General features: G+C 38.1%; 1 protein-coding gene across 3 annotated transcripts in view; it reads left to right on the top strand.

Moving 5' to 3' along the window:
• The window catches only part of LOC149794842 (uncharacterized), a 12,449-nt gene extending 2,058 nt beyond the window's left edge, over positions 1-10,391 (top strand). For all 3 annotated transcript variants that reach the window (XM_089964498.1, XM_089964497.1, XM_089964496.1), the window contains exon 2: positions 8,547-10,391. In XM_089964498.1, coding sequence (XP_089820624.1) covers positions 9,060-9,782 — 723 coding nt within the window. In that variant the 5' untranslated portion in view covers positions 8,547-9,059 and the 3' untranslated portion in view covers positions 9,783-10,391. The remainder of the gene's footprint in view (positions 1-8,546) is intronic.
• The last annotated feature ends 6,196 nt before the right edge of the window (positions 10,392-16,587 follow it).

The raw sequence follows: 16,587 nt of genomic DNA, 5'->3' as shown, positions 1-16,587 counted from the left end.
GAGAAAGGACATCTCTAGTAAGATAGTGTACCGAACACGCTGAAAGTAATTAGACCAGTGTGACATGCACTATTGGACTGTCTTTGAAAACAGATTGAGAAAAAGGTTTACTGATTGAATAACAGTTTTCTAAGCACCCATCACTTTTAAAGAGGATGATGTTCTCTACAAAAATCCATTTAAATGCGATGTGTCGCTTTTCAGCTTTTTCTGAATGCTTATTTTATGCCCGAATCATTAAAAACGGCGGTTTAAAACAAAATGCGTGATCTTTAAAGAACGAGAAATTCTTTAAAATATTCCATCTTGTCAGATACGGGGCCTTCTCAAGTCAGATATTGGAACAGGGATCCACTCAAAAACTAATCAGTGGAAATTGTTATTTTTAATGTTAGCAGGCACATTTAGGTCCGGCACCCCTGCAAAAAGATTTTCTGGAATATACTGTCGTTAGCTTTATCCAGCGGTCGTAATTCCTATGGCACAGTACGCCAGAAACCATTAGGTGTACATATATGTCTGATTGTATTGTTTCCTATCGCATGTCTGAAATTCCAAGTGACTGTTCACCAAACCCATCGAGTTTATCGTTTCATGGTATGTTGTCTTTCTACAATTATGCTACTGTTGACCAAAGTAGGTCACAGTGATCATAAACTCATCATCAGTCATGAAATCTGAGGTGTGTGTTCACATTTGAAATCACTGTAGGCAGAAGAGGTACATACACATAGAAGTGGCATACACGTTCTTTTTTGTCTGACTTTTCTCTGATCTTTTGCACTCCATTTTATTATAAATACCTCGAGATTTTAATCAAATTGGCCGCGTTATATATCTCTTGCTCCGCAGATTGTATTTACATGTTACAGTTTCCTAGCAACCGTTACATGTATAATCTGAAACCTGATGTTCACAATAACTTTTGTCGCTTACGTAAGTTTTTTGAAACGTAATTATGGTTGTAATGACATAAGTGTTGGATGGTCTGTTGTCCATCAGTTAGCACAAGTTTGTTTTTAAATACTTCTCCTAATCTACTTGAAAGATTGCTATGAAATTTCACACACACTCATCCCATGGCCTAATTGGTCCCTGATGAAAATGGTACTGCTCGCACGTCCAATAATTCCGCCACATCGGCCATCTTGAAAATCGTGTTATCACTACTCCTTCTGAAGAGGTAGTCATATTAACACGGGGTTTTACTAAGAACATGATGATAATGTGACGTCCAATATGGCTACCACAGTGGCCATCTTGAGAATCTTGTTATTGCTACTCATCCTGAATATATCATCATACTAGCACTACAAGACTTAAAAATGAAATGTCGCCAATCTGATGTCCAGTATGGCTTCAACATCAGCCGTCCTGAAAATATTGCCATTTCTACACCCCCCCCCCCCCCAATGAAAAGTTAGATCTTGAAAACATTATCTCTACTCCTCTACAGTTGGCTGGCTGTATCAGAATGGAAATTTCACTAATCGGTCTCTATTGATATCCATTTGGATCTAAATGCAAACTGTGCTCTTGACCTCCCTCGATATTATAACCTGGCGGGAGTGAAAGAAGAATATAATTTCAACAGAGAACTGAGCGAGAATACTGGGAAGAAATAAAGCAATATGAGCCCCCTTTGACAAAAAAAAAATAACAAATTTAATTAGAACAAATTAATAACGGCAATTCCAATTCAAGTTAGATTATATCAATAGAATTTAACAGGAGTGTCCAATTTTGATTTATTTCATCATCATAACGAGATGTGAAAAGACCGCAATGTCCACGAGTAATCTGCATCACCTTCCTCTCTTGACCGTATATCAAGGTCTCCTAGTTCATCCTTCCTAAGCTCTATGCTTTGCCCCTTCATGGACTTCCTGGTCCTTTTATTCTAACCTCGTCCTTCTTTCTTCGGACTTCTCACTTCACACTGTCCCGTCTCTCTCCCAGAAAACTTATTGCTGTTCTCTTTCAGAACTTGTGCGTCCTAACACTAAAACCTGTCTTTTTACAATACGGCCACCTGGTCCCTTTCTTGTTTAACGAGGAAAGCACTATTATATTTAGGCTTCCACGGAGTCGACTACTATAACTCTTCCAAGAAGTTTTCAGACTAAAGAATTTCGACTAAGGTCGTGACTTTAAAGTCTGATTGCTTCTAAAGTGTATGCCTTAATTTATTCTGCCCAATCGTAGGCAGCGGTCCCTAATTTTTCCCAAAGAAATAATTCCTTTCATCAGGTTTAGACATCTCGGAATCTGTGAACGACAGTGCGTAACAATTTCCCTTTGAAAAAATGATAAGTGGACATAGGTTTCTACCAAGCGGTTAAGGTTGGTAGCTCAAATGTTTACGTTCTAAGGACCGTGTTAACTCGTTCGGCCTCAGAGGTTTTTGTCGTTTTTGCCGGAAATATGCGTAGGAAAGACATTTGGGGGGCTATTTCTGAATACATCGTAATACATCGGCTTTCAACAGATTTTCCATGAGACTAAAGCCTAGTTGTATTAGAAACATCCTTTTTCATTGGTTATTTTGCTTGCGCATGAGCAGACGGGTAAAAGTTGGATTTTTTTATTTTTTTTTTATTTTTTGCTTAATGGACCCATCATTTTCGTATGGAAAACGCAATTTATTCCAAATGCCCACCGTATCCTAGTTTTTGCAAAGCATCACCTGTCTGTGTGCAGTTAAGACCGGTATGCCTTAGTTCTGAGGCCAAAAGGTCTAAAATCCGGACACAAAATAGCATTCCTACCTCGAGCAAATTTTGGATTTTAAAAAACCTGGTCATTTTAGAGCTATATCTGTCTGCTTTTTTTTAATACCACCCACGTTGGTGTATCTTAAATGACCTTGATGCTGCAGAGCTTGGAAGTAGGGTACAGCCTCATCACGCCTACAGACGGGATCGGGGCCGAATCGGTTAAGATACCCCGGTCAATTTCACTGAGTTGGAATGCTGCCCATTGAAGTTTACACTGACATGGGGGGGGGGGGAGATGAACGAAGAAAGGTCAAAGTGACCCTTCACAAAGTCTTTTCCGGCTTAAATGCGATATTATTTTAATGCTCAATGCATTCAACTTTAAAGGTCACCGCAATTCGAAATTCGACACTTCACAATGACATTCATTATGTGTACCACATCAGCTAATTTGAAAATCTAGCTGTTGCTGAAGAATATTCGAGATGGTTTCAACGCTGGACAGTTAAAAGGAATATGCGGTCTTATCTTCAATTCCTCGAAATTCATTTCGCCCAGTAGAGCTTAAGTGTGAAAAAAAGAGAAGAAAAAAATCTTTCATTTGGATTGATTTCGTGGATGGATACGCGGTAAAAATTCTGTTTTGAATCTTGCGCCCTCTTTTCCTACTTTTTTTCTAATGCGTTGTCACTTTGCTTCTTATAGAGTATACTCGATTTTATGCGAAAAAAATTATTTGAAATTTGTAATGCTTGCGCATGTTGTTTAGGGGACTAATCTTCAAAGTGTTCAGCTTTTAAGAGCACGAGGACAGGACAAAAAGAGATGTGAACAGTTTGGAGTTACCGCCCTCGGGTTAAGAACTTAAGAGTCCAAGTGACGTGCTTAAGTCATCCTAGACTCCTTGCATCTGAATGGATGAGTCAAAGTCTTGGTGTTGTATTGCTGTTGTTGTTTTGCATTTTTCCCATAAAAACTGGCTTTCTTGAAATACTTCGCATATTTTGCATCGCTATCCATAACCATAACAAATTTATTATCAAGGTGAACTGTGTGTGTGTATGTGTGATTTGGATTTTTAACGTAGATTAACAATTTTTCAGTCATATCGGTACGATATTTGCACTGTGACAGTTTATAGCACTGGGGCATCATGCAGATGATGTCGCACCCAGTACATAATCCTGACAGCAGGCCGAACAGTCAAAGCACTATCCTCTTAATGCTTAGTGCCAAGCAAGGCAACTGCTTGTAACATTTTCATAAGTTTTTGGTATGACTTGGCTTGGGTTCGAACCCACGATCTCTCGCATCCGAAGCGGACGCTATAACCACTAGTTCACCGGAGCGGTCATTGGGATAATATATAGTGTTCTCTTAAAAAATATGTATAAGCATTTCAGGAGCTTTCTTTTTCATTCCAAGTATTTGTGTCAGTCCTGGTTTATGGATTCATTTGTTGATGCATTGTTCATGCATTCACAATATAAAGCAATAAAACGAAACAGATGTTTTACAAGCACGTATTTGATAAAGTGTTAGTGTAAGCATTGCATTTTGACGTTAAAGTATGTTTTCACAGCGCGCATGTAGGTATTTCTGTCACATCAGAGATCTTGCGTGCCGTGTTGGGTAGATCGTGTAAGTGGAATCAGGTTGGAAGAGATGTGCGTAGGTAGGACGATGAAAACTTTATTCCCCCGTCATGAATATTAATTTTTTTTCCTAGGGACATACGTCAGCATTTTATTTATAATATGTGTATTACAGCACAGATGTTATTTTACTCATAATATGGTTATTACAGCTCAGATGTCAACATTTTACTAATAATTCGCTAAAAGCTACAGCAGACAGTTTATATGGATCAATCTGTATTTTAGCAATTTTCTGGATGTATCTCTCACGAACATCTCACACAAGTGAATCGAGGTAATTAGCATTGATCGTAGCTTTTTTTGTTGTCTTCTCCATCATAATTATCAAGGTCAAAATCGATTTGTTGGGGCTCAAAATGGCGGCGTTTGTTTAATCGCGTTGCATTTTGGGAAATTGTTTACTTTAGCGTGACGTCAGTGAAAACAACCCATTAGGCCTACAGTACAGATGTCAACATTTTACTCAGTATGGGTATTACATCACAGATGTCAACATTTTACTCATAATATGGGTATTATAGTTCAGATGAAAAGATTGACATATTGGTTTCATTAGGCTGTATTTCCTGCAACTATTTCTTCCGTAGCGAATGAGAAATTCCCCTGAAAATAAGGTCGATGGGATAACCCCAAGTCACCTTCTTACCTAGTGTACCTTCCAGTTCCTGTGTCAGTTCCCTCCCAACTGAAAGCCCCAATGACGCTGTATTTCATAAATTTCACCATTCTTCCAATTTAACTAAAGTTTGAAAAGAAGGAAATGATTTGTTAAAAGAGCTGCCTGTCACAAACCGTTCCATGAAATAATCAAGATGTTAGGTCTAAACCACGTTCAAATTATCAGTTTAGAATGACGAGGTACCACCCTTAATTCTGTCAACGAAGACGCTCGTAATTCCGATCTTTTTCAGGTTCGCTCTAAATAAAAGTGATGTGATACATTCGACAAACTCTGTTGCTAACGGAATTTGTTGAATGTATCACATCACAGCATTAGTGACTAATCTGATACAAACAACAACGTTTGCACGTGGCTCGCGAAGGAACGCCAGAATATAAATATAAAGTGGGGGTAAAAAGAGCGTGCATGCGAGAAAAAAAAAATAAGACTCGGGTTAATATTGGTGATCATCTAGGGCGCTAGAATATACAATGAAGGGTCAACTTATGCTGAAGAAAATTCGACATAGCGTGGCGTTAGCTTCTTACGTTTATAACGGTGACGTTATCACATAATATTAATGTGCCAGCTTTCAAATGAAATCAGTGGAACCACAGATGTTGCCGATCATCACATGAATAATTATTACACACGTGGAAGATGACAAGGTATCTCAATATCTCAGTTCGAGGGATGCCTCATAATGAGATGAAACGTCGATATTATGTGGTTTTAATGGAACCCAAAGATGTTTAGGACTAATATGTTTTCAAAAATTCGGTATTCTTCGGATGACTTGGCATATGCGACTTTTTTCACGTAATGGCGGCATGGGATTTTAATGGCTATATATATATATATATATATATATATATATATATATATATATATATATAAACTGGCAAAGAAAAGCGCAAAACTTGTATCTAACTAGCCTGAGCGCTTTCGAATCTTTAATGAGTCTTTTTGAAAGGCAAATACAAAACAGACAAGACAAACGAATAAAACAGAAAAAAGGTTATCTTTGCGAAACCTTACGCGACTGTTTCTACAGGAATTAAACCATTTAACTTTATTATATTTCAACTAGTTTAGTTCGGCTTGTTGCTGATACTGGATTGTATTTGTATACAAATATTTTCCGGTATCAGCAGCAAGCTGAAATAAACTAGTTGCAACATAATACAGTTAAAAGGTTTAATTCCTGTAGAAACAGCCATTTAAAGTTTCGCAAACATAACCGTTTTTCTGTTTTATTGTTTGTCTTGTCTATTTTTTGTATTTGCCTTTTTAAAAGACTAATTAAGGAGTCGAACGTGCTCAGGCTAGTTAGATACTAGTTTCGCACTGTTCTTTGTCAGTTTATTGCATACGCCCTATATATATCCGGTGGCCTAGTGCTTAGAGCGTCCGCATCGGATGTGGGAGGTCGTGGGTTCGATCCCCAGCCGAGTCATACCAAAGACTTTTTAAATGGAACTACAGCTGCCTCGCTTGGCGCTCACCATTAAGAGGTTAGTGTTAGGACTGGTCGGTCTGGTATCAGGATAATGCGACTGGGTGGGACAGCATGCTACATGTCTGCGGCATGATGCCCCAGTGGTAGTCATCACTATAAACTGCCACACTGCAGTTAGAGCTACGTTAAAAATCCAAATCACATACACACTTATATTTTTGTACCAGAAACTCGTGTTAGTTCGCACTTTAGATGAACTATTACTCTGGCAGATACGGTGGTGTTGTGCTATCTTGGCAATGCAAATATTATGGCCGGAAATCATAGTCTGCGTCATTAGAGGAATTACTAAGAAAAGGCTATATATTTATTGGATCGCACAACTGTTACTGCAAGGCGCTAATTAAGGCCTCTAATTTACAGTACATCTCAGGCACTTGAAAGCCGTTCCCAATTTACCAAATTTCAGATCCGCTGAGAAAGCTTTTTGCAAAACATTTAACAAAGTTATTTTGTCTCTAGGCAGTGTGCGGTTTTATAGTGCACCATTGTTAGCAGTTTCTTGCTTGATATAGCGCCATTATCCAGCTGGTGAAAAAGTCGAATTTGCGTACAGCGGAGATAAATACAGAGCTGGATCAAGTGTTGTTAGTTATGTAAGAAATGAATGATTATTGTGCATTCCTTGATGGACATGTATTACAGCTGAATTATTGTTGAAAATGCAGTGATGTGGATTTAAAATTCAAAATAAATCCTTGCAAAAACGAACGTTGTATAGCTCTTTATATAACCATCACATTATGCATTTCACCACCACCGTGGTGGCGCTGTGACGTCATTTGTTTGTAAAATACTATTAAGTACTGTTCTACCACTCTAAACTTGAAATCAAAGATAAAATGTTTTAATTTTTTAATTTTTTATCTGCATGTAGATGTTTTAACCTTTTTTTAAACACAGTATTTTTCAAAATACTGTAAGAATAGTATTTTGGAATATAAAGTGGTTTGCACCCGGAATTAAAACCTTAACGTTCATTAGCACTTAAGGGACAGAGACCGAGTTCTAACCTGAGCCGAATGAAATGTCATCTCAAAATACAAATATGTTTAAAAAAGAAACATGAAACTGGAACTACAGTTAAAGGCAATCATACCAACTATACTCGTCTCGGGATTTAATAGATTAATGACATAGGCGTGATTATCAATGTTGCAAAATATAAAAGAAACTTAGTAGCAATACTTTCCTATATATTGGAAAAAATTATAGTTTGGGCTTGGTAGGCCTGCACTAAGTTTAATATTATGATAAAAGTTGTAAATCTATAACTTTACTCTTTGAAGAAGAACCACAATCATCTCATGATTATAAATTAAAAGGGCTGAAGGATGGCTTCAGATTTGGAGTCTCGAGTCAGAGCTCTAAGTTTGGGGTAGTTTTGAGACTGGTAGGGGCACACAAGTGTAAAAGTGTTATTCTAGCACTCTTGTTCGTACTTGATTTACCGATATGAAGAAAGTAGTCAAACAGCTTTTACTCAACATTACTACTAGGATACAAATGACGGTTATCCATCATCATACTAATTTGTTTGGACAATTAAAATATCAGAAATAGCACAAATACGTTATAAATGGGGGATAGCCATTTAAGTCAGCGATAAAATGATGATACGTGATAACCAGCGCGTTCAGTCTACAACACCACTCTCTCTCTCTCTCAATGCAATTTATAAATAGAACATACTTTGCTGGAGAATTGTCACTCATGTTAAAGCTGTGATTTTTTGAGAAGACAAAATTTCGCAAAATAAATTTCTCGAGAAAGAGAAAATGTTGAACTTCAGCTTGGGTATATATTATTTATGTAAACCATTTCTTTCTTTACTTGACGATGTGCATATATACTGATCTATAAATAGATGTGAATCTGTTTATCTATATATCTATCAATCTATCTGTCTGCCTATCTGTCTATCTATCTTGTTCTCTATGTCAAGTAGAAATGACACTGTTTAATCATCCGTTTAATTTTCATCCTTGCAGGTAATGTAATCCGCAGGCTTTGGTTCTACTTTCTTCAGACAAACGTTTCTGGAAGTTCTGACCTCAACAGTATCATCTCGTTAAGGAAAGATCCAAGAATCTCAGGTCGAACTAGCTACCTGACGGCCATCTATGCAAATAATCCTGCGTCTCTCACCTAGGCACTATACATTGTGTAGGGGAACTTTCTACGAAGTTTCTGCGTACTTCCTGCAGTGATACTGGTGTGTATATCTGTGTCCAAATTGATGCAGATCTTCAGTCTTGTCTGGTGTTGAAAATATACACTTTTATGAACACTGTGCAATAAAACATTAATAGTTATATTAAAAATTTTATTAAATTTTTTGGATAATTATCATTGAACAAGCTTTAATAGCTAACGTGTTGTTCATTTGATTTGATATTCAACTATATCCTTCCTTTGTGAAGGTGAGATTTCCATATGTATTTTTTCTTGGATCCCGGTTCTGTGTTGTACCATCATTTTTACAAGCACATGGACTGCTTACAATGCATAGACACACGATGAGACCTATATCCATGTCATCTGTTGTCGCGGTCAAGCCTCCAAAACCGCCATGCTGGCAGGATTTTGTGATCCAAACACAAAGCCTTAGTAACATTAACGAGGCAGACTTGGCTGACATTCAAAAAATTGCCAAAAGCTCAGGTGGATGCCTAAATGCTGACAGTCTGACATCGAATAAAACTGGAAAAACTAAAAGACTTCGTGCAAAGATACACAGAACACGGAGCCAGTTTACCATAGAGGAGGCCGACCTTCCAGAGGGAACACTGGCGGTTTCACTGGCAGACACAAAGCCTGGAGACCTCGGATTTAGAAAGCCTCAAATAATGGACGAACGCGTAATACGCGAAGACAATAATAGGAAGTGTCAAAATTGGCTTCAAAGTATTGAGGCATGCAAGCCTCTTGAGAACATTGGTCAAAGTGATAATGACTCGGAGGAGCTTGATTGTGAGGGGGTTGCCATAGAGATTCCAGACGATACTTTATGGGACGATCAGCGCGAGCTTAGGCCGACAAATGATGGGAAAACCATGAGTTCAGATAATGAGGCGCACAAAGAAGGTCAAAGGTCAAAGTTACTCCACAAATCAAAGTCATACGATTCAAAACATGAAAAGGTATCAAATTCTAAGGGAAAAACTGCAGGAACTAGTTCTTTAAGTGGAAGCGTTTCCTCACATTTAAAGTTAAAGCATGTATGAGTAAATACGGGTGACAGCTAGAAATACGTGATGCATTCTTAATTTTCGCAATATGGATATTCTGCCGGATCTCCGTTAAAAAAATTGAGTCATCAAGATGCTGCAAATTTAAAAGAATGGTTATTTTATATGAAAATGGCATCGATTTCTACAGAACATGGCAATGAAGGACTTTGACAAAAAAAATATATTTTCATAATAAAGGATGTTCGTGACAAGATATATTCGTTTTGAAGCACACACTTTAATTTGCTTATAAACATTTCATTCCTTACGTGTTGTAGGCATTCAGTTCCGTTTTTGTGCGAAAGAGGAATTTCAGACAAAGGTAAAATATGGCATGTTGATAACGATCTTGTTGTATCTCATGCTTGTAGAAAGTATTCCTAATTCTTCCATAGGATAAGAAGGTCTACATTATTTATTTCCGCATGAAAACGCACACCTTGCTTGTGTTGGCAACAGGCTTCACATCCTCTTAATTGTGTTCACTCGTTGCCTTGTAATAATGAAATATGGTACTTTGATGCTTGTTTTCGAATATTTTAGTACATCTCACAAAGCTACTTTTGCTGAAAAAAATATGAAATAAAACAAATATAATATTTACGTTCGTGTGTGTGTGTGTGATCTGGATTTTAAACGTAGCTTTAAAAAAAAGTTTAGTCATATCGCTACGATGTCTACAGTAGGACAGTTTATAGTGATGCCTAGCACTATACATCGTGCGCAGACATGTCTCATTATCCTGACACTTGACATACCAGTCATAACACTAACCTCTTAATGCTGAGCGCCTAGCGAGGCAGCTGTTACTATTATTTTATGTCTTTGGTATGATTCGGTTGGGGTTCGATCTGTGACCTCCCGCATCCGTGGCGGACGCTTTAACCACTAGGCCACCGAAGCGGTTAATATTTACGTATAATTTCCTTCAGCGACCGAGTGGTCAAGGCGTTAGAAACGTTACCAGAAGGTAACGAGTTTGATTTCCATCATTGTGGTGTGTCATTTGGTAAGGTATGTCCCTCTTTTTACGTCGGTACGATATAACCTGTAAAGTTTTGATGTGTCGTACCTCCTGCCAAATAACATCCTTTCACAAAAAGCGTGTATTTTCCATGATCTAACGCATTCATTGCCATAATATTTCAAGGGTTCATTGCTTATGGACGCATAATCAATATTAAAGTCAGACAATCGTCCGAATTCGAGATTTGAAGATTGTTAGTTCTGAGGCAGGTGGATTAAAGTGCATTGCTCTGGAATACACAATGGTAGCCTATTCCGCCTGATCTGTTGGTAGGATTCGAACTCTAACCCTTCTGTTCGCGAACCCAACATGCTGACCACTTAACCACAGCGAAATTCGTATCTGAGGATAGAGATACATGCAGTGAGAGATTGTTTGCCTCTCAACTCCGCTGAATTAGATTCACTGATATTTAACGGCACATCAGCAACATTAAAGGTTATACTGTGCCGACCATCTAGGAATTTGGAACAAAGTTCACTGCCCAGACACACCGCCATTCCTGTTTTTCTGTACTTGAGCTCGACATATTTCCGAGCAAATTACATGGAACCTGCTATACAAAGCATGCAGCGTGCGGGTGCACAGGTACTACTGCTTTTTTGGTTTGTTTTTGAGGCTGACTCCTCGAGAATAATCATGAACGACTAAGGTTTTGACGCGGATTGATCTTTTTGATTAAGGAATCATGAGAATCAAATGAAGATTATGGTTTTAGATAGGCAGCGACTTGTTTTGCAAGTATCGACTTCAGGCAGTTAGCCCATGTCCACTAAAATATAATTCTAGTTCATTTTTCCCGCACAGATATTCACGTACCAAAGTTTTAAAATAGACCTTTCCTGCATGACGTTGTCGGTAGCCATATCAGTGGTCCCTTCTAGAATGATGTTGTCGGTAGCCATATCAGTCCCTTCCAGAATGATGTTGTCGGTAGCCATGTTGTCGGTAGCCATATCAGTCCCTTCCAGAATGATGTTGTCGGTAGCCATGTTGTCGGTAGCCATATCAGTCCCTTCCAGAATGATGTTGTCGGTAGCCATGTTGTCGGTAGCCATATCAGTCCCTTCCAGAATGATGTTGTCGGTAGCCATATCAGTGGTCCTTTCCAGAATGATGTCGGTAGCCATTTTGTCGGTAGTCATATCAGTCCCTTCCAGAATGATGTTGTCAGTAGCCATGTTGTCGGTAGTCATATCAGTCCCTTCCATAATGATGTTGTCGGTAGCCATATTGACAGTGTATTGACATAATGATCAGTGCTTTTTATGGCGCATGGAGGCTGAAATAAATACTTGGGATCTAAAAAAAACACCATAAAACATAAATATATAAAAAGTCACAAATCGGGCTTTCTGTCCGTATTTATATTTGCAATTCATGTGCTGATCTTGCATCGATATGCCTTGCTGAAAATGGCACAATTTGAGGATCTTATGAAGCAGAAACAGGCAGGCTTTCCTCCATTTAATTAAAATGAACAGAAAATCATTTGCTGGTTACCCGAGTGGGAACTGGGACTCGGATGGATGGACCTGGGACTGCGATAAATAGACCATGTTCTTAGATGGGGAAGGGTCTTTATGAAACTTGTACGTGGTTTGTAATGTTCATGTATGCGTAAGTACAAAGGCCAGATGGTTTAAATTCCTTGACAATGTTCCTGAGCATGAGTGGACTCGGAGAACCATTTACATATTATGCATTAAACTCTCGTCACACGACCAGCTTCCGGTTCGGATCATGTTAAGTAATAAGGCGGTAAAAAGAAAAAAAAATTCAAAAGGGCCCTGACTTTCCTCGAACGGGCACCAAAGCAAAAGTCTGCGTGTCTATTTACTCAAAGTGTGCATAATACCCAATAAAGAAACGCAAGAATAATAAACGTGAAAAATAAAATAAAGCAATAGTGAAATTTCGAGTAACTACGTTTGTGTGTGTGTGTGTGTGTGTGCTTTGGGAGGGGGGTAGCCGGGGCTGGAGTCAAGAAACCTTGGAACTTCCCCCTGATCTGGAATGAGCTCGGTTTCAAGCAATGTCGGCGTTATGCCGAGTTTTGCCGCAGAGGCCTTCTTCGGCACGATTGAGTTGTCTTTTTTCTTGAGGTACATATAGCATGCAATATTAAAAAGAGAAAAAGGAAGGATATTTGTGATCTGGTGGCCGTATTGTCTAAGGAGCTAGCCTTTTCACACATCTCGCCTCTGTCTGCGTGAGTTCGAGCCTCGGCTCAATCAGTGTAGCTATGTGATAAAGGCTGCATGTAGTTTCCCGTGGGTCGGTGGTTCTTTCTGGGGTCTTCCAAAGTTCTGGCCGTCATGCGTACCCTGTCATGTGCTGAAAAGTGGCGTTAAACCCCACAAAACAACTCCAAACCTGTAATTTTCATAAATAATTAACAGTATACTAATAAATATTCATGGCGGCTTTCCATACTGGCAAAGAAACTGAAAAGTCGAGTCATTTTTCGCGGAGGGTTCTGCTATAGTTGTAAACTTTGATGCACACTCACTTCAACCATTTATCACATCAGTTATTAGTAATTTATCTTGACAGATTTATTCGAATGATCTTAAACGACAGATCAGAAATAAAATACCGCTAGCTTGCTGTATGCGATCATCAACAAGAATATTCTAAGTCTAACGTGTGGTCAAACTCGGCCGCAGTAGAGAGCGTTGTTCGACTGGCCCATGTTGCAGTCTGTCTGATGGCTGATGGGCTAAGGATTGTACGGCTAATATTGTGGAGGATGAAGGTAGGCCGCTTGATCTAATGGCAGATAAAAAATTTGAGCCAAGTCCAATCAACGACTTACCGGTAAATAAAACTCATAATACTAAATACCTTGACAAATAGGCAGGGCCGGATTAAGGCCCTTTTAGGCCCTAAGGCACCTGTAAAGACTTTTCATCAACACGGTGTTTGTAGGCGATAGACACAGCGCCTACTGTGCTTAGTAGTAATAGATAGTGGGGTTTCTGGCGCAGTAACCCTAAAAATGATCCAAGCAAATACAAAGTCGCCATTTTGTCGCCACCCCTGACGACACCCCTTGTTACTGCCTGGCAGACGGTTACTATTGTGGTGCCTGCACTTATGGCCGCTCACGCGAAATTATTTGTTTGGGTGATTTTTAGGGTTACTTCGCCAGAAACACCCACTATCTGTTACTACTGTAAATCACTATCATCGGAAATATTTTTTATTGGTAGATATAATTAATGAATGATAATTTTAAAGTTTAGAAAAAAATTAAATAACCTTATCAAGTTCAGCTTGATTGTTGCTGATACATTCTACTTGATGTTTTTTTTCTTTTAATAACGGTTTTCGTATTTGCCGGTTCTCATTGACAAGATATCAGTTAACATACTGTCAATGATACGGAATTCTCGTATTAAATCGTCATATGGTATTTAGCTCCACGCAAATAAGATCGTATTTGATCAAGCAACTTTTTCCTAAGTCACACTGGCGGTTGTACTAGCACTTTTTTAGTTTCAAATCAAGGCTATATTTGCTTACACGCTGTGGCAAGAGAAACACAAACGCCGGATATTATCAGAAAGAACGGATTTAATGCTGCTCCGCTTGTGATAATACCAGGTCCGGTCATCGCCAACGGAATGTACGATATTGCTCGTACGATTCTGCTTTAATATTTATAACATCGTTTTACGCACCAAAGCTTTTAATGGTTGTATTTATAGAATCGCATTAACGCATCAAGTTCGGTTTTCGGAATATCTTCCGACACATGATTGAAATGTATGATTTGCTTTTTCTTCTTATCATTTTACGTCACAGTAAAAGTTGTAGTACCAACTGAATAAAGAAACTTACGAAACTCATCATTGGCAGGATTTGCTAGAAAATATCTGTACTTGTCATAGACATCAGACAAAGTATCCTTATATCGCTCATCTGTTAACACTTCGCTTTTCTTTAACCAAAATGTGCTAGTTAAATTTGTCGTACTTTACTGCATCACGCCAGTAAAGCTTTATTTTAATTACCAAAATGGCATAGTCGCTTTCTGTTTCATCGATAAAACCAATAACCAGGCTGATTTCATTTACCTTAAAAAATTGTTAAGAACAAAATGTTGTCTGATAATTGCGTACGCCGGTATGAAATTTGATAACATAACTTGCTTTATCTCGTTTTTGTTTGTGATATTTTGTCTGACAAAATAAATTAGTTGCTCCATTAATTTTTTTGTAGGGTTGTGTGTATATTTTCGTTGTAATAATCTTGCAGTATTAATTGACTTGAGCGTTGGAATGATGGCAGTGGAACACCACCTGCTTTACTAATGTCGTAGTCAGAATCAGATTGTACATGCATTTTGTTGATTCGATTGCTTTCAAAAAAGTCTCTAGCTAACTTCAGCGTTGAGGTCTTCAACTAGGTTCAGTGATTTATTGATAATAATAGGACCAAATTCAGGTCTCTCATGTAACATTGGTATAATCGTTTGTTTATCGTGGTAATATATGCCGAGTTGTTTAAATATTTCTCGTTTTAGGAAATTATCTCTGAGTTTTTTGTTTATTTAATCTTGTGTTTTTTATTCTGCCAATCTATTAAGTCGATTATGAGCATTTTCTATTCGGGTTTCTTTTGTCTTTCTTCCGTCATGTGCTCGTGCTTTTATCAAATCCGATTTATTAATCATGTCTTTATTTTCCTTGTTAAGCTCGAGCAATATTTTGTAAGCAAGCTTTCAACTCGCTCTTGTTCTTCACGACAATCATCAGGATGACAGTATTTGCTTATTGTATCAAAATCTTTTACTGCGTCTTTCAGTTGTGGTTCACGCATGTGCATAACACGTAGGAAATTATCTTACTTTTTCCGTCAATTTTCAGTCAGTGGCATTTATTAAATCCAGTGCTCAATTTTCCTTTTGCTAATTTCGTTTAGCACAGCTGATTTATCGCTAATATCTCTTGTAGAAACCTCCTTGGCTGGATTAAAAATATTATCAGAAAACTCTTTCGCGACATTTATAATTACTGGGTCTGTTTTCATATTTATTTTAAAGCGTCAGATTAAATTTGACTGCCAACAATTAAATTTGATCATCGAGTATGTATATTTGTAACGCAGTCAGACCAGAATACGGACTTTCTGCAGCGACAACGTGTAATCGAAAATACTGATATTTTACGTAAACGCAATTAACGATAATGTTTACAGTTGTTATAAAAAACAACAACCTGCTGTTGAAAAAAATACGTGTTAGTTGTGTTGTACAACGTTGTCCATATTATATTAGCAGATCCCTCCAGACGCTAGTTATAAATACGCCCAACACCAGAATTTAATCGTCCTCACAAATGAAACTGCCAGATCTTTATTGGAACCGAACATTTAAATTTGATCAAAGTTTCACCGTTTGTTGTCTATTCTTGTCCACCAACAACGACAAAACTCAAAAGGAAATCATGATTTGGATCCGGGATATTGCGTAGGCGCACTTACAAACCCAACTCGACTATCAGATGCTTCAATAAGTGTTGGAATATATTCAACATTGGTTTTGGTTCGTTTTACTCTGCCACCAGAAACACTATCGACGTATGATTCATTTGTTAGGTCGGCTGGATTAACCGGAGTATAATTTGTTGTTATTTTGTTGTTGCCCTTTGTCATTAGGACCTGGTATTCCATCTTCGGTTTTCTTAACGTACGTGGCATCAACTGCAGAAGATACAGCTATAATTGCCGAAGTTTTACTCCCATCAACATATTTTTTTGTTCGCT

Source organism: Sinohyriopsis cumingii, chromosome 7 (assembly GCF_028554795.1).
Source record: "Sinohyriopsis cumingii isolate HCF-2022 chromosome 7, ASM2855479v2, whole genome shotgun sequence".
Lineage (NCBI taxonomy): Eukaryota > Metazoa > Mollusca > Bivalvia > Unionida > Unionidae > Sinohyriopsis > Sinohyriopsis cumingii.
Note: the sequence above shows the minus strand (reverse complement) of the source record. Positions and strands in the feature narration are given on the sequence as shown.